Source organism: Marmota monax, unplaced genomic scaffold (genome assembly GCF_021218885.2).
Source record: "Marmota monax isolate L192 unplaced genomic scaffold, Marmota_monax_Labrador192_F-V1.1 WCK01_AAM20220418_F8-fsc00061, whole genome shotgun sequence".
In the NCBI taxonomy this organism is placed as follows: Eukaryota; Metazoa; Chordata; class Mammalia; order Rodentia; family Sciuridae; genus Marmota; species Marmota monax.
The window spans coordinates 5491880-5511294 of NW_026695230.1; the positions used below are offsets into that span (position 1 = coordinate 5491880).

General features: G+C 37.2%; 1 protein-coding gene across 2 annotated transcripts in view; it reads right to left on the minus strand.

Moving 5' to 3' along the window:
• Positions 1 to 19415, minus strand: part of Nell1 (neural EGFL like 1) — an 840108-nt gene that overhangs the window by 735503 nt on the left and 85190 nt on the right. For both annotated transcript variants that reach the window (XM_058576884.1, XM_046438336.2), the window contains exon 3: positions 18053 to 18203. In XM_058576884.1, coding sequence (XP_058432867.1) covers positions 18053 to 18203 — 151 coding nt within the window. The remainder of the gene's footprint in view (positions 1 to 18052; positions 18204 to 19415) is intronic.

Below are 19415 nucleotides of genomic sequence, written 5' to 3' on the forward strand. Positions count from 1 at the left end.
ACTTCCGACAATTTAAAAAGTCTCATCTAACCATTGCTGAGTAGACACTGTGGTTGTCCAGCCCCTATTCTGTCTCTTAATGTTAACAAGTAGAGAGCCCCAAGTGCTGCCCTCAGTGAACCACAAAGCCTGGCACGGTGTGGGGCACTGGGCACCTGTGCAGCATTTAAACAGCCCTTTTCAGCAAATATCTCATCAATAACCTCAGAAAGGCACAAGACAAGCATTAATCACCAAGGAAACAATTTAGCTGAGTTCAACCCAACCAAGTCTCACCTGACCTCTTACTGCCAGTTCTCTGAGTGCCACCACCATTCCACTATGTCCAGGATTCCAAGACTCTTCAGGTTTATTTCTTCCTGGGCTAAAAGTCTTATGTGACCTTGAATCAATGCTGCACCTGCAGTATTTCCCAGTGTCTGTTAGCATGTTAGTTCCACTAAAGGGTATTGAAGAACACCTACCCCTCAAAGCACTGCATGACAGAAATGAGCTTGGAAGTGCTGGATAGGCAAGTTCAAGGAGTCAATAGAATACACTGCTTAATAAAGTACGCTGAGGAGCCAGACGCCTACCTGGGTTTGACTCCCAGCTCCATCGTTTTGGTAGTAAAGTGAATTTTAGCAAAGCATCAATAATCAGTTCTTCAGTTTCCTCATCCATAAGGTAGAAATAATAATAGAACCTATCTTATCATAAAGACTAAACATCACTATGAACTTAAGGTACTTAGCACACACTTAGTACTTTATTACATAAAGAGGCTAAAATGTGCTAACATTTATTGTGATTCTCCAAGGAAGAGAAATACTATCATGATTCCTAAGTTTAATTAAACTTAAAATTCTTCTTTTCCCAGGATATCTTATAGGCCCTGTGATCCTTGAGACCTGGTTAGGGAACTCTTCTGTTAGGCAGTGATTTGTGCCCTAAGCCAGGCTGGAATTACACCAATCTCAAAATGTCCAACAAAGTAAAACTAATTGCTCTCATGAAGAAATATTAGAGGTAAAGGATGAAAATTACATTTAAAGATAACTCTCTGATCATAATACTCAGGTGCACTGCAAGTCTTATTTCAGATTCTTCAGACTTGGAACGGAATTCCGGCTTTGACTCTGGACAAATTACTCAACTTCTCCGAACAGCAATTTCCTGATCTCAACGATGGAAAAATAATATCTATCATATCTCAGCTATGATCAGGACAAAATAAGATAATGTAAGTAAAATAGTTGTCACTTTCTAGGTATCAATCAAATTTGTGTTTCTTCTCACTATGTCTCAGAGAAGTACAAATTCAGCCTATAATCTAGCAGCATTTAAGGGTACCCAGATTAATGGCCCTAGTTTCTAGCCCAAAATTTGTCTGTGAAAAATGCTAAAGTCAAAATGCAACAAATGAATTCATTTTCTTTTTTTCAAAAGTACATAATCAGGGGCCAGGGTTGTGGCTCAGTGGTACAGCGCTTGCCTAGCATGTCTGAGGCACTGGGTTCAATCCCTGGTACCGCATAAAAAATAAATACTAAAATAAAGTTATTGTGTCCATCTACAACTAAAAAAAAAGTACATAATCATACTTTGAATGCTAGGAAGAGCTATGAAATATTCCCACCTCTTGTTGGTTTGACTCAAGATAAATTTAAAACACTGAGTAGATAAGACTCAGAAAGAGAAGAGCTATTACATATTCCCAAAGCTGAGGGCCAGCTACTCAGAATCAAATCAGAACAAAACTAAAAGCAACAAATGGGCCAGCAATGGTTATTTTCACATCCACTTCAAACTCATCATGGATACCTATTATGTCTACAGGACCAATTCTGCTAAATCTACAATGACCGGAACCCAAATTAATAAGGTCAAGTCACTCTAGGATAATTTATTGTCCTACTTTCTAATTAGTCATTAGCATATCCCAACCATTCCATAATCCCAAAATCTTTCAGATTAAGAATTACCCTTGAAGTCACCCTAAAATTCCTTGTTAGATTCTATGTGTCCCAAATTCTGATCTGAGAAAATAACAGCCACCATGTCCCTGCAGAAACGAAATAATGGCCTTGGGGTGATTTGTGGGAAACAATCCAATGAAGGTTCAGAAATAAACCCCGTGTGGAGTCTTTTTTTAGCTGGTTCCATTTTGTGGCTCCTGTATTTCTTTCGTCCTTTCTCAGATGGAAGAGAACCTATTCCAAACCGATTCCTGGTCCGGCCTCCTCTTTACATATAAGACAAATACCAGCATGGCAAACGCATCCTCTACGCAGCCACCTACAAGCTCCCTCTAAAAACAGACATCTTGGCATGTCACTCACCTGCTTTTAAAACACTTCACCAGCACTTGAACCCCTACAGAGAAGAGTCACAGATGCCAGGCAACGAGAGCCAGGCAGGTGTCTCTCATGACTGAAGTGGGCTAGGCGTCTGAAGTATTTTTCTTGAAATCAGCCGCCCTTTACGTCTCTTTGGTTTTCTTCTTTCAATAAAGACAGTGAAACAAGAATTTCACGTTTCTCCTAATGGCCTTCATTTTAAAAAGAAAAAAGAGCCACTGACGCATGGCCTCCCAATGAGAGGGAGGCCATGGGTAGAGCTGGGGACTGTGACAATCTGAAAAAGACATGTCAATTTTCATGAGAAGTGAAAAACTGGATTTTCTAGGTCAAATGCTCAATTTTCAAGTTTTAGCAACCAACTGATAATTTAAAAAAAAAAATTAGTGAAAAAAATACTGTGGAGTTCATTACATTATGCCCCAAAAAAAGCACCTCTCCAAGCCAGAGGAGCGGTCTCAACCTTTATCCTTAAGCTGAAGTCGCCCCTTGTTAACAAATCTTGCAGCGGGAACTGTGGAAGGCTCCCATCCGTCTCCTAGCAGTTTCTGCTCTGCAGGCTGCATTCCCGTCACAAGCCCCCTGTTCTAGTCAGCCTTTTCACCCCTGTGACTAACAGATCTGATGAGAACAACTGTAGAGGAGGAAAAGTTGATTGAAGGGCTCACAGTTTCAGAGGTCTCAGTCCATAGACAGCTGGCTCCATTCCTCAGGGCCCAAGGTGAGGCAGAACATCATGGCAGAAGAGTGTGGCAGAGGGAAGCAGCTCACATGGTGATCAGGAAGCAGAGAAAGAGACTCTACTTGCCAGATGAAAAATTTTAATACCCCAAAGCCATGGCCCCCAGTGCTCACCTCCTCCACACCCTACCCACCTTCAGCTACCACTCAGTTAATCCCTATCAGGGAATTAACTCATTGATTGGGTTAACCCAATCATTTCTCCTCTGAATCTTCTAGCATTGTCTCACACATGAGCCTTTCAGGGACACCTCACATCCAAATAACACCCCCTTCCTAGTTCCCAACCCTCACATACCATATATCTCTCTACTCTGTACCATACCTGCCTTCTTGGGGATCAGACCCTCCATCTCTCAGGAAATCTATTGTTGGCTAGAAAAATCTAGTTCTGGCTGGTTCAGATGAACCAACAATATTTAATAAGGTGATTTGCCAATTCATTCCTACCAGACTATCATTATTTGCAACCAATTCAAATGACCAAAAGGGGAAAGGGGAGCTAAAAATTTAAAAAAAAAAATTAAAACAAAGCTCACTGATGGAGTTCATTTACTCTGAAAAAATAAAGTAAGCATAATTGTAGTTTTATAAATTATGAGGTTATTTGTATTTCCAAGGGACAGTTTTCAGGAATGGGTAAAGAGTTAGGGGTCTATAAGTAACTCTTGACCCAAAATAATATGGCCTTATATTAACATCAGACTTTGTCATTTGTGAAGCACTCTCCCTCACACTGTGGAATCAAGATAGCTATTACAGTGAATATATCCTCATCAAGAACCACTCCCTCTCTTCATCCTCAATTTACCAGACTTCCTACACACTAGCTCTGTCCCCTAAGCACAAGCTGAATTCTGCCACAGGGCCTTTGTACTTACTCTCTTTCATCTGGGGGGACACTCATTGCTCTGAATTTTCTCACACCTGTCTCTTAGATTGAGCTTATACACCCTTTCTTCACAGAGCCCTCTTTGGTTTCCTTTTCTTCACTGGTTATCACTCATCATCCTGGGCTCAATATAGTGTTAGGTTTAATTTTGTCCCTATTCATCATCTGATTCCCCACACACACACCACTAGAATGCAAACTCCTTTAGGATAGACACTTTGCATATCCTCTTCACCATTAAAAAATCCACCAGTGTTCTTAGCCCACAAAGAAGTGTCTGGAACAGATTAATAGCTAATCATTAATGAGTGAATTCTAATTTTACAGATAAATAAACTGAGGTACAGGGAGGTACCTGCCCAATCTCCTGAACATCTCCCTCACTGACAGAGCAGAGACTTGAGCCCACACCTTCAGACTCCTAGCTCAGCATCACTGTCCTTGCACCCCTCATCAATGTTCTGAGTCAGGGGTCTCAGCAACAAGGCTCCTCTGTCCACATTTCTCTCCACAGAAGCCATAGAGTGAATGTTACCCAGAAAGGCAAGCGTCTCACAGCTACTAATTCCAAAGGACATCAGAGACAGACTTTAAAATTCTCTGGGAGAATTCCATTGAACTTAAATGATTTTATGCATAAATATTAATGAAATTGTGACTTTTATACTAAAAAAAGTAAAGGTTAATGGCTACATTTGCTGTTTTTCCATTTCTCAAACACCAGGCAATCCAAAATCTAATATGCATACATACAAGCATGAGCAATATGCCCAAAACATTATACTCCATTGCTATGATATTTCTTCTCTTGAATTAAGGTCAAAAGTCATCTGAACAGCTTCATTTTTTCTGATAAAGATTTAAATTTTACTTAATTAGAGTGTTCCTGAAAACCTCCTCATTTTCTTGACAGCCAGATCCTTCCATTCACTTTCATTTCTGCCTGAAAATTACTACTTTCCAATTCACATCACAGCCTAACTACCCATTCTCTTGCTTTTCAAATACGCAGCCTTTAAACTTTCCCTCAAAGCCATGTCTACACTCTGCTAGATATAAAGGTGAAAATGATGGAAACACTGAATCCTGGTGTCTAGTCACCTAGCATTTGGAAGTCTCTCTAGATTGTACACATTTTCAGACTGTAACCATTGGCCTTCTCCAATAAGCCTCTACTAGAAAGCAAGTGATACCATTTACTGGATGAGAATATATTCATTCATTATTTCCTTTTCTATAATTCTATTATTGTTTTTTTTTTTTGTGTGTGTGTGTGTGTGTGCGTGCGTGCGTGCGTGTGTGAAAAATGAGTGGTCAGCTGGAACTGGACTCTACATGACCACTCCCCTTTTTCATTGATTTTTTTAAATAAATGAATTCTTTTACTTTATGCAGCTAAAAACATGAAGAAAGTAAAGGCAAGGAACTATGTTTCTTTGGGGGGAGGGCATGCATGACACAATGATTAACAAAAAAAGACTCACCCTCCCACCCCCAGCTCAGGGCAGAGTACCTCAAAGTAGCCCAAGAAAGAACCCTGGGCATCACTCTTGATTCCTCCTTTTCCACTCAGAGCACCCCATTTAGATACGTCCAGACCCACCTGAATTAATCATCTTCTCTCCACCTGCACCACTATTATCTGACATAATTCAGCATCTGTAGGACAAGCCCAAAATGGCTATAGTTAGGCTCCCTCGCTGAGGCTTCTGGCGGGCTACGTTTTTAGTATGCAGCCAAGGTCATGAATACCCTGATTCAGCATACTTGTTATGGTTTGAATGCAAGGTTTCCTCCCAAAGCAAGAAGGTTCAGAAGAGAAATGATTGGGTTGTGAGAGTCTTCACCCAATCAGTGAATTAATCCCCTGACAGGGATTAAGTGAGTGGCAACTGAAGTGGTGGGGTGTGGCTGGAGGAGGTGGGACTTGGGATATGGCTTTGGAGTATATATTTGTGTCTGGTGAGTGGAGTCTCTCTCTGCTTCCTGACACCATGTGAGCTACTTCCCTCTGCCACATTCTTCCACCATGTTGTTCCTGCCTCACCTGGAGCCTCAAGGAATGGAATCAGCTGTCTATGGACTGTGAGCCCCCTTAAATAAACTCTTCCTCCTCTACAATTGTTCTGGTCTGGTCCTTTAATCACAGCAGGAAAAAAAAAACTGACTTAAACTGTACTCGAGGTCATAAACATTTTACATTTTGCTTGTGAGCATGTGCCCAAGTAAGTAACCTGTTGGTGATGTCCCTTCTTTGGCCTGCACATAAAAAAGACCTATAGAACAACTCAGGGGGCTAAATGGAACTGACAGGGGCAAGATGGAGCTGGAGCTGAAGGCTGCCATTGTCTCTGAGTAAAGAATGCCTACCATCCCAACCATACCTGGTATCTTACTTCACCTGCCAGGATCTCAAACTTGTTTCCTGGGTCTGAGTCAACACCCCAACAGCACCTCATCCTCTTATCAAAGGTCTCGATTATAAACAACAGCACCAACCTCCTGTCTTTGGGCCACCAATTTGGCCTCCTTATTACCATTCTCACTAAGCAGTCATGTGATCTTTCTAAAACACAAATGGAATCACACCAAACCTGCACTTAAATCCTTTGCACGGCTCCCCATTTCCCTCAGCATAAAGATGAAACCTGTCTCACCTATGAAGCTATTCATGACCTGGCCTCTTGCCTGCCTCGTCTGATGACTTCTTCTACCCTGCCTCTGTGTCCTTACTGGTGTTCTCCCCACTCTTCCATAACACTGAATTTTTCTTCTTCTGTTTTTTTTTTTCCTTCCTCTTTCTTTTTCTCCTTCATGCTGGAAGTTGAACCAGGGCCTCATGCAAGCTAGGTTAGGATTCTTCCACTGAGCTACAGCCCCAGCCCTTTTCTGTTTTCTTAATGCACCCTGTCGACGCTCACCTTTTCACTCATGCTTTATCCAAAACATACTTCCATTCATATTCTCTTGGCCCATTTCTCCCTATACTTTTTTTAATTTAAGACTAATAAGCATAACTCTTTAGTAGAAAGATTCTTCAACTTTGTTTGGATGAAGCAGGTTTCCCTGCTTCATAGGTTGTATTCCTTCTATCACAGTACTCCTTCTATCACTATCATACTGTTTCTTTAATAGACTACACTCCTGTGTGTTTTACAATTGTAGCCCAGCTTTTGTAAACCAAATACTATTTGACAAGTTTTAGTTGATATCTCAACTAATAAGGTGATGTTAATGATGTTAATAAGGAAGCCTACTAAGAGAAGTCCTTTCAATCTCAGGAACTTGCATTGGTACAAAATGAGAGACCTATTTGTGCACTTCAAAAGCAACATGCATAGACTTATTTTAAGTCAAGCTCCCAATTTACTCCCTTCTTTCCCAAATGTAAGTAATTGAACAACTGAAAATATCATTTTTATAATATAAGCCATTTATATCTCATTGCAAAAATAATTAAACTTTTAAGTTTATCTAAGAAATTCAGGGACTGAGGTTATAGCTAGCTCATGGTAGAGCATTTGCCTAGCACATGTTTGGCACTGGTTTTGATCCTCAGCACCAGATAAAATAAAATAAAGTAAATATATTGTGTCCATCTACAACTTAAAAATTTTTCCCATGGTAAAAGCTTTTTCTGGGCTGGCTTCTTTAAACCAAGTAACGTGCTTCTGGAATTCCTCCTCATCAACACCATCACCTCTTTTGTAACCCTCTATTCTGGCATTTACAATAAATTAACTAAAAGTAATAATAATTTAAATGTTTCCTCATGTTATTCAAAATTGTGACAATAAATCTGCTGCTTTGAAATTACAGAATGCATTCAAAGCGACCATCTATTGTTTGATATTTTCTATGATAATTGCGATCTGAAAACAACCATTGCAAGAAGCAAAAAAGTACAATATGTGCTTTCTTTCCTGCTGAAAAACATTGGGGGCACTATGGAATATCTCAAGAAGCCATAGGAGAGGAAGGGAGATGACATTTATTGAGTACCTTGACATATGAGATGTATAAGTAGCCATTTACCTAACTGGTGTTTTGAATCCTCCCAGTAAGTCGATGATGTGGTAATCAACACCTTCCCTATGCATGGAAGGATATTGAGACTGATATACATTAAAGACAACTGCAAAAGCTTCCTCATGTAGTAATTGACAAACCTAGATTCAGTTCTTGGCTCTATCTGGCCTCATGTCAAAAAGCTCTTTCCAACACAAAAACTCAGAAAATCAAATATTCTCTTTTGAAACACAAAATTTTAGTTTACAAAAAGGAGATGGCGTCTTAGGAAGCCAAAAATGTCCTCCTCTTCTTCTCATGGAATTTACAAGAAGGTTTTTTGTTGTTTGGTTTTGGGTTTGTTTTTTTTTTTTTAAAGATCCCTCACTTTCAGCTTCCTATCTAATTATGTTTAGATGTAATTTACCTATAATTTAGGAATAAAATTGAAAAACAGAAGATTTACCATTATAGCTTATAGAGTTTCATATACTGGCGAACATTCAATTAGATTTAATCTGTGTTAATTAAGCTTTCCATTTTAACAAAGCTCTATATTAACACATTTGAATCAGAAAAAATAAACATTAAATCTGCAGTGCCATTAAGATAATTCAGCAAGTCAGATTCATCTTTGTTGCTCTTCCAATGTGCTGTATTGGTACTATAAAAAAATCTATCACATTTGAAATATAGGTTAGAATTAATAACAGAGTACCCATTCCATCACATAAAAGAGCCTATTTCAATTACTACCTCCAAGTACATTTTCAATAGTCTTTATATTTAAGTTTTTCATTTCATTTGATCTACCCACTTAAGATGTCCATGGGAACTCAATTGGTTCCATTACCTAGGGAGTTTCCAGATATTACTTTGCCAAGAAGTTCACTCCTGGTTTAAGGAATCATAGTCTCCCAAATTATCTACCTCTAACTGTTGGGTCCCCACCAGGGAAGAGAGATACCTGCCTCTGGCAAGAAGGGAGTTCAGCCACTGAAGAAACTCTTCTGCCATTTTTTCAATAATGGCCTTACCTGAGAGTAGCCCAAAGCCTAGCAGAAATTGGAAACCGTGATTTCCAAAAGAGTAAATGAAGTTCCTCTGGCTAACAGATTTGGAAAAGGCAGTTGGACAATTACTTCCCGTGGTGTACCTGATGGCTAAGGAGGATGTTCTAATCCAGAATGCTGTTCCCCATTGTGCTTCATCAGCAAAGGAGACTTTGGACTGGAAATTGAACATTATCAGGTTTGGGTGATAGTCACCACTTTCCTTTAACAACCAAATGAGAGGGGAAATGTTTCATCTGGCATTCCTTTGCATCCTATCTCCCTTCAGCATCAAATTTCCACTTCAACAACAACATCATCATCATCATCATCATCATCATCATGACTTTTTAAATTGAGTTCCTGTTACATATCAAGCACTATAATAGGTGGTTTACAAGTACTTCTAATTCTCACCAAAAAAAAAAATGCTATTATTATTTAATCTCAATCTCCAGACACCAAAACCTTTGCCCCTGTCACTGTCTGCACAGCCTCTCCTGGGTAGTACATCCAGGGCAATATATTGTCCCTGTGCCTGGGACAGTATATTCCATGGGAATTTGTAAAACTAGCCAAGAAGATTCTGAGCAGCTCTAACTAGAGATTGAGAAAATGATTCATACATACATTCAGTATTTATTAAGTGCATAGAATATGCCTAAGAGTTTTATTTAGAAACTCTTACATATGTTACTCTCATGTATTTGGGTGCAGACTAAATAGGAAACATCACAACCAATCAAAACAGATACTACCTAAGTTACTCCAATATCCATGTTCTTTCATCCTTGGCACACTGCTAGACCCAGTCCTGCCACCCCTGTCCAGCATAGGCAGCTGAACTAAAGTCATTCGCGTGAATTTGGGGTGACTCAAATACCACACAGACACAGAATACCTTTTGTAAGCTTCAGGACAACTTTCCATGGCTCCTAACCTCAGGCTCCCCAAAAAGTGGGGCAAGAGAAGGTCACCAGAGGCTGATAAGAGAGCAAGCACATTTGGAAGTGGGCTTTTACTTGGGGGGATGCTGTTTCTTACAACCTTCTATCTGAAAAAAGGCAGAAGGGGCAGATTACAAAGGAACAGGTTAAGTGTAACTTAACCCCAGTGGGTGACACCTACTCCTGGAGCCCGGCCTTGTTATCCAAGCTGGGGTAACTCCCAAGTTACTGTGACCTGGCGTTACCAAGCCATACTGAATGCAATAATTGTGCAAAACCCCTGGCATCAGGACTTAAAGGCATGTTCATCTAGGGCGGCTTCCCACACGGTACTAAGGAAATATGGTACAAGTAACGCATGACATTTCTAGGCCTGGCCCTCAACCTATCCAAGGAAACTATGACAAAATTCTAATTAGCACAGAGGCAATTAACCTTTCTTTCTCAAAGTGTACTAGTTCAAGCACTAAATAAATAAACTAACACAGAGAAGTTAACTAACACAAGTGAAAGGTGCTACATATAAAATCATACCTATATGCATCTATCTAAACACAAAAACTACCAATTGATTTGAAAGACACGCCTCCAAATAATTGTTGGATTATGTAAAGATTACCAGAAAGAAAAAAATTCTGCAAATGCAAATACCTAAAAATGTAGCACATATTTTACATCTTCAGGTAATAATAAAATCAGAAATAATCCCCTATTTTTTCATTTAATCACTTGGGATTTTTAAATATTCATTAATTAGGATAAAAGAGTTTTTAAATATTCAGTAATTAGGGTAAAAGAGGAGGACAAGGTTAAATTTTAAAAACTACAGAAAATGAAACATTATATAACAATATCAATGGGCTGTAATCAAAGCAATACTCACAATATATGTCTTCAGTCATTTTATCAGTTTTATAAATAGAAAATACTGAAAAAAATAAACTAACATTAAAAAGCTAACAAAAAATATCAACAAAAAGATCCAAAAGGGAAAATGTGAAGAAATCAATGAATCTGAAATTAAAAATAGACTTGATCAATAAAACTAAGAACTGTCTCATTAAAAACATTAATAAATTATAATCTCATGATGAGCCTACTCAGGGAAAGTGGGATGAAATGTGTATCTCACATTAGAAATCAGAGAAGACAATCACAAATATGAAATTTTATTGAGCAAAAGAGAATATATTGCCCAACTACTTGTCCAAAAATGCAAATCTCAATAAAATATATGATTTTTAAAAGAGGTAAGCTAAGCTAATCCAAAGAAGAGCTTATAATTAGAGCTACACCATAAAAAATAGAAATGAATATTTCCAATAATAAAAGTTTAACCAGCATCCCCAAAAAACATATTATTAGTCAAACAAATTCTGTGATTTTCAGACCAACATATACAAAATACTTTCTGTTTTTTCTAAATACACTTACATTTAATGTTTATATCTAATTATTTTCAGGCTAGTTCTGTCAGACATATTTATTAAAGAGATACTGCTTATATTTTTAAGCCAGTCTAAACCACAAAATAAATTTCAAAATTAATGCCACTTATGACAAACTCACACCTAACATCATACTCAATAGAAAAAGTTGAAAGGTTTTTCTCTAAGACTTAGAACAAAATAAGGATATCCACTCTTGCCACTTCCTATATAGTACTGGAAATACTAGTCATAGCTATTATGCAAGAGAAAGAGAAGTACTTTTGATTAGACAAAGAGGAATGAAGGAAAGGGAAAGGGGATGGGAATAGGAAAGGCAGTAAAATTAACCAGACATTAATTTTCCTATGTCCACATATGAATACATGACCAGCGTATTACACATCATGTACAACCATAAGAATGGGAAATTATACTTAATATATGTATAATATGTCAATATACTCTACCATCATGTATAACTAAAAAGAATTAAAAAAAGAAAAAAAACTGGGTTCACACAATTACCAACCATGGTAATAACACATTTATATATTTTGTTTTTTGACCTATTTCTTTATAATATGGTTTATCTTCTTGTAACTACTACACCCGTGTGACTGTTAGTACATCTGAGTGTTTATGCTCACAAAACTGTATTGTTATTGCTTATTTTATTGTATAAAGTGGCCTACAAAGTGTTTTCATGTTTTTTTCTTATTTCTACTACAAAGCTATAGCAACCAAAACAACTTGGCGCCAGCATGGAAAAAGACATACAGACTAATCAAACAACATAGAAACCCCAGAAATAAATCCACACATTTACAGCCAAGTGATTTCCTACAAAGACATCAGGAACATACAAGTAAAGGGCAGTCTCATTAATAAGTGATATTTGGAAAACTGGATAATCACATGCAGAAAAATGAAATTAGATCACTCTATCATGCCATATACAAAAATCAACTCAAATAGATTAAAGATAAACAACAGACACCAAATTATGAAAATACTATAAGAAAACATTGGGGGTAGTAGGGTCTATGACATAGATCTGGGCAATATTTTTAATATGACCCCAAAAGCCCAGGCAATAAATGTAAAAATTAACAGATGGGTCTACAACCAACTAAAACTGTTTCTGCACAGCAAAGCAATCAAAAGAGAGTCAAGAAAGAACTAACCTACAAAATGGAGGAAATCATTTGCATATTATACATCTGATAAGAGTTTAATATTTAAACTATATCAGGAAGTCAAACAAGTCAATAGTAAGAAAAAAAATAACCCATTTAAAAATAGGCAAATTATACAAATAGACATTTCTCAAAAGAAGTTAAATAAAGGACCAACAGATAAATGGAAAAAAATATTTAAAATTACTAATCATACTGGAAATGCAAATTAAAACAACAATGAAATAGCACCTCACATCTGTTAGAATAGCTATTATTATAAATATATACCTTAGCAAAGATGTAGAGAAAAGGGGGAACACGTACACACAATTGGTGAAAATGAAAAATTAGCAAAACCATATGGAAAATGATATTGGAATTTCCTCAAGAAAAATTCCTTTGGGATCCAGGAATCCCAAAAGAAAGGAAATCAGCATGTGGAAGAGAAATCTGTACTCCCATGTCTACTGCAGCATTAGTCCTAAGAGCCAGGATAAGGAAATCAACTCAAGTGTCCATCAAAGGATGAGTTCATAGTAAAAATGTGATACATATACATATACATCTATATATTATACATATACACATACATGTATTAGATAATTTTTCCACCATAAAAAATGATACTCTATCATTTGCAACAATATGGGTGAATGTGAAGGAGATTATGTGAAGTCAAATAAGCCAGGCACAAAAAGACAAATCATATGATCTGAGTTGCATGTGGAATCTAAAATAGTTGATCTCATAGAGAGTAGAATAGTGGTTACCAGGGACTGAGGGGGGTTGTTTTAAAACGTTTGAGTTAACTCACATGTACAGTTATATATTCATTTCACTTATTAAAAGTTTAAATGTTTTAACTCACTAATGAGTTTAAAGTGTTTACAACAATGGCTGAACTCAAAAATAATTTAAGTAACTACTACTATTTTTATTCATATTGTTAGTTATTATTATTTAATGAGGCTAAAATCCTAAATCAAACATCAGTAAGTTTAATTGAAAGTTTATTCAAGGATTCTCAAGAATAGTTCAACATTATGGATTCTATTAATACAATTAATTAGGTTAATAGATAACAGTGAAAACAAAATTATCTCAAAAGGCACACTGAAGAGATATTTAATAGGTATTCATGATATTTTGGCCTTTCAAGTAAATCAGAAATGAAGTTAAATTTCCTTTACATCATGACTAGATACATAGATTAGAATTTATTACTAGACATTGTTATCAACACATAAAAATAACCTATTAAATCATAAAGGAAAAAGGATTGCCTTCTGTCTTCTGACTTTAATGAGGACCTTTAATCTATTTATTAATTATTTACCAGTGTTACAGTGATTCTAGTGGATATTATAAAATAAAAAGTAACTGGTATAAATACTAGAATTTTGGAGAAATATTTTCAATGTTTTCAAATTCAAAAATTTCATACCTAACAAATTAAACAGGATCATAAAAAATTGAATGCTTGGGGGCAGGGTTGCGGCTCAGTGATAGAGCGCTTGCCTAGCATATGTGAAGCACTGGGTTCGATCCTCAGCACAACATTAAAAAACTAAACAAATAAAATAAAGGTATTGTGTCCACCTACAATTAAATATTTTTTTTAATTGAATGCTTGGTACACGGCATGCAATGAGCAAAAGTTAGCTTTCAAACAAACTCCACATAGTTAAAAAAAATCTGCTAAAACTCATTATTAGAACCAGAATGAAAATATCAAAAGAAAACTACAGACCAACATCCCTCTTAGGAACATAGATACAAAAATCTTCAACAGTGTACTATTAAATCAAATCCACTAATATAAAAAAATGGATTACACAATATAGTCAAGTGTTATTTATCCCAGGAATGCAAACTTGGTATAACATTCAAAAACCAATTCATATATAACATCAACAGAATAAAAAATAAAAACTACAAGATCTTCTCAATAGATACAGAAATGGAATGTGGAAGAAATTCAACACCCTTCATAATAAAAACACTAAATAATAAAAACATCCTCCATCTGATTTTTTTTAAATCTACAAAAAGAAAATAATTCCTTCAACCTGGTTAAGAGCATCTTTGGAAACCCACAGATAGCACAGTTCATGGTCAAAACTGATAGCTTTTCCCCAAATATCAGGAGCAATACAACAATGTCTCCTCTCACAACTTCTATTCAACATTGTACCATAAGTTCCAGGCAGGGCACTTAGGCAAGAAAATGAAATAAAGGACATCCAGGTAGAACAGAAAGAAATAAAACAGTCTCTATTTGCAAACAACATGATCTTCTCTGTAAACATCCTGAGCAATACACTAAAAAAAAAAAAAGTCATTTTGGAAAGCACTCTAGCAGTTCTACAAATAAACAGAATTTACACTTGATCCAGCAATTCCACTCCTAGCTACATACCCAAGAGAATGAAAACATTATGTCCACACAAAAACTTGTACATGAATCTCACTATTCTGTACAATATGCATCAATTTAAAAAATTATAAACTTTTATGAGTGTTCATAGCAGCATTATTCATAATAGCTAAAAAGTGGGAACAATTCAAATGTCCAACAACAGATGAATGGATAAACAAAATATGTTGTATCCAAGCAAGGCAAAATTATTCTGCAAAAGAAATGAACTACAGACATACAAGATGAATGAACCTTGAAAATACTGTAAATGTAGCCCGTCACAAAAGGACCACTAAGAATATGAATTTATTTATATGAAATGAACAAAACAGACAAATCTATAGAGACAGTAACTAGATTAGTAGTTACCTAAGCTTCAAAGGTTTATGGGGAGACTGAGAGGGACAGCTGAGGGATATGGAATTTCTTTTTGGAATAATAAAAATTTCTAGAATTGGTTATAGTGATGAATGCACAACTTTGTGAATATCCTAAAAACCACTGACTGATAAAAACAAAACTCAGTTAGGAATGCAATAATGCCCATGATATCATAATAGGGCAAATATATTTAATTCTGATCAAAAGTGATACAATCAGGATCACACAGGAGGGAATCACAAAAAGAAGGTCTCTGACCTTCCAGCCAACAATCTAACCACGAGTTACCTACAGCCTCTGCTCCTGACTAAAGAAAATCCTTGGTCACCAGATTTTACACATGATCAAATGTGAATGCCAAACATTTGCAGGACAACTTGCTCCTGCAGACATTATTTCTTTGATAAATAAGAAAGATCCTGAGAACAATGAAATATTCTCATTCATTACAGATGGGAAACTTCTGGGAGGTTACTATAAATAGTTGAATTCCTAAATATATACCATTGTATATTCCCCTTCAATTTTATTGCATCCCAGGTCTTCTTAACTAGAATTTAATCTTCCTGAAGGTGGAAATCAGGTTTTCTCTGCTACCCATAGCCACTGCATTACAAACTCACAATCATTTATACTTTGCCTTGATTAGACTAAACAAATATGGAAGAGAGCACAATAAAATCCAGAGAAGATGATCTATTTCTATTTCTTCATATTTTATTTATTAGTCAATATCTGAAGTCTTCCTATTATAATGAAAAATTATCAGATGACTCTCCATTCAATGATCCTTGGGTTCTATTAGAAATCAGCTAGGGATATAAAAGAAGCTAATCTTAACTCTGTGTGGCAGTACTGATTTTTTTAAAAACCTTTTCTAAAGTAAGATTTTTGTAATTACAAAAGAGAAATCCAACAAATATGTCTGAAGACAAAAAGCAAGGAGAAATGTATATTTGTCAAGAAATAGCAGGTCAATATGCATTGTCTTTTATCCTCATAGCAATTCTGCAAAATAAATTATTGCCTACATTTTTGACACAGAAATTGAAGTCCCAAAATACTAAATAGCTGATGTCACCCAACTAGAACTAGAACTCTAGCCAGTGCCACACTCTTTCTACTAAAAAACATTCATTCCACATGTTTCTCATCTACTTTGAGGAGCCCACCTCTGTGTATGAAGGTATGCATTCTGGTCTTGGACTGTATGGTCCTCCACTCACACCCAAGCCCACAAGGCCAGTGGGGAAAGACAGCCTTTCCATGATTGTGAAGCTGAGACTTGGCTTAACACCAAACCCGGGCACTCAGAATACCTTTGAACTAACCTGTATCTCTCAGAGACATGTACATACATCACGCTGATTTCACTCAAAATCAGCCAGTTCCTAATGCTAACACCCACTCCCCGGCCAAAAAAAAAAAAAGGATCAGGGTGCCTCATAACCCCTTGAAGCTGAGAGCAAACTTAACCATTAAAAACAGAACTGTTGATCCTTACAAATGTTGAAAGAGTATAAGGAAACACCTTCGGTTCTAGTCAAACAGGTCCATTCATTGTGTCCCTCCTAAAAAAGTGCATTTCCTTACATTTCCTCACCTCTGTGACGACACACCAGCGCTATATACCCTTGTTCCCTTTCCTGCCAGAATTCTGCCTGTCCTTCAAGTCCTCTCTCTATGTGGTCTTCACCAACCAGTGAATTCAGTGAACTCAACACCTTGACATAATTTTGAAATTAGATGCCACTCTATTATTTCTTTATTATTAACTCCTTTTTATTCTTTAGCTTTAAGGTGGTCAAGCCATTGAATGGTTAGAAACTTAGAACCCTTTATGAAAAGGGTTGAACCTCATAATAGAGCAGTTTTCTTAAACGTCAAACCTATGGGGACCTTAGTCCAAGTTTTTCCACTTGGCACTGAGGCTCTCCAATGATCTGGCTTCTACCTACCTCTGTAATACCACCCCTCACTGCCCACCCACAAATCTCATCTCTTCCCCCCACACACTTTTATATTCCAACCATGTACCCACACTTGCATTATCCTTCTTAAAATCTTGGAAACCTCTTTCTATAATGTTGTTCCCACCCCTTCATTCCCATTCCCCTATCAGAAAACACTTGGCTTTTTTCCTTATACAACCACAGGTCCTTTAGGAAGCCTTTCCTGGATATCCCAATCCTCAACAGGATTGAGCCCTCTCCCTTTCTTCCCTGAACTCTAACTGCTAGCATTCCATCACAGTGCTTTGTGATATTTATTTGTCCACATTCCCTACTTGCTTATGTGACCCTTAGAATAACACTTTTGAACTGTTCACCTCCCACACAAGAAATTCTTATTGAAGGCTATTAAACATAACTAATTAATTTGCTTGATGACTTAAGTATGGTGGATAGAATGCGGTTTTCCATGAATAAAGTCAACCTTTTAAAGGCAGGAGAGAAAGACACTCATTAGTGATCCTTGGAGAGCAAATAAGGGAAACACTTTGCCCAAAGTAAATTATTAATGCAAAGTAGATTCATTAATGTGTTCAGCAGAAATCATTCCTCAGCTAGCCGAATGTTTCCAAGGAGCTCCCACCCCTAAACTCCAAGGCATCTTGCATAGCCCATGAACTCTGAGTAGATTTTCAAAAGTGGAGATTTCTTACCTGTGTTCCAGTTCTCGAATGGACAGTATCACTCCTGAAGTTGACGGCTTTTGCTGTACGGTGGCCAAAAAGGTAAATTCACTCTTATTCCGGAACAACTGAATTAATTTCTCACTCACATGAGGGGCTGCATGGATCTCTCTCTCTGTATCTAAGAGTCAGGAAGGAAGAACGGGAGGAGAAAAAGGAGAAGACCAAGGAGGAGAAGGGTAGAGACGAAATAAAGAGGAGAGGGAACAAGAGAAAGAAGAGAAAAAAAAAAGATCACAGTTAAAAATGCCATGTTCAAGTATCCAGATCACATTTTTCATTTTCTCCTCTTGTCAATAGTTTCCATTTTTAGGTGCCATTCACCACTCCATACGGCCACATTCGTTCAATGAAAAACCCAGAAATGCTATCTCTGTCACCATGCCCACTTGTCACTTTGACAAGTTCACAACTGGCCAGACAGTGATTTTCTGACATGGATTTTGACAGGACACTGAGCAATTCAGCCTGCTGCAAACAGATGAAGTTGCTGTAAATAAGGTGAGAGGCAGACAAATAAACGGAGTCCTAAATTCAGAGAATCTTGGATCCAGCAGAACCCAAATGCCACTCAGCATGCCTCCAATCTCATTTTTCCCATAGGCTTGTTTTCCTTCTCCTCATAATGCATTTAAGAAACCTGCCCTTGCCTTGTGCCTAGCACAGATTTACTAGCACTAATAATGGCAAATGACTCTGCCTTTGCTTAAAGAATAAACACGAAACATGCTCATAAGTGTGCCTGAATTTATCTGCAAATATGCAATGGATTGCTTTCCTCATGAAATATTTATTAAAGTTGAATCCAATTCAGCAGGACTGGATGTGTGAGAGTCCAGCTAATCCTGCTCCTAGACAGGAATCCCTCCTTCTCCAACATCAGCATAATGACAGGCATCCATCACTCCATACTCAGACTCACCCTGGCCGTGACAAACTGGGTGTTATCTCATTATTTCACCATACGTACATTTCCCGGCATCAGAAAGGGGCACCAAGGGAGCAAAGTTAGAGGAGACTACTCAAAGGACGATAAAGGGATATCAGAGGTGTATTCAGTGGTCTCCTCTCACAACCTGAACACCTCCTCTCAATGTATGACAACTACTTAGTTATTTCTCCAGGGCCACATGAGGAGTCTTTGAAAAACAGAGAACGGCAAAGACTACACCACATGGCAAACTTTTACAACAACGCTGAAGAATCTCAGCCTAAATACTGGCTTCTCAAAAAAAGAAAGAAAGAAAGAAATAATAATCTTTCAATTCTTGGTCTTGAGGCCCAGTTATCTCATCTGCAAATAGAGGGGGTACCTAGGGGATCTCTCAGAGCT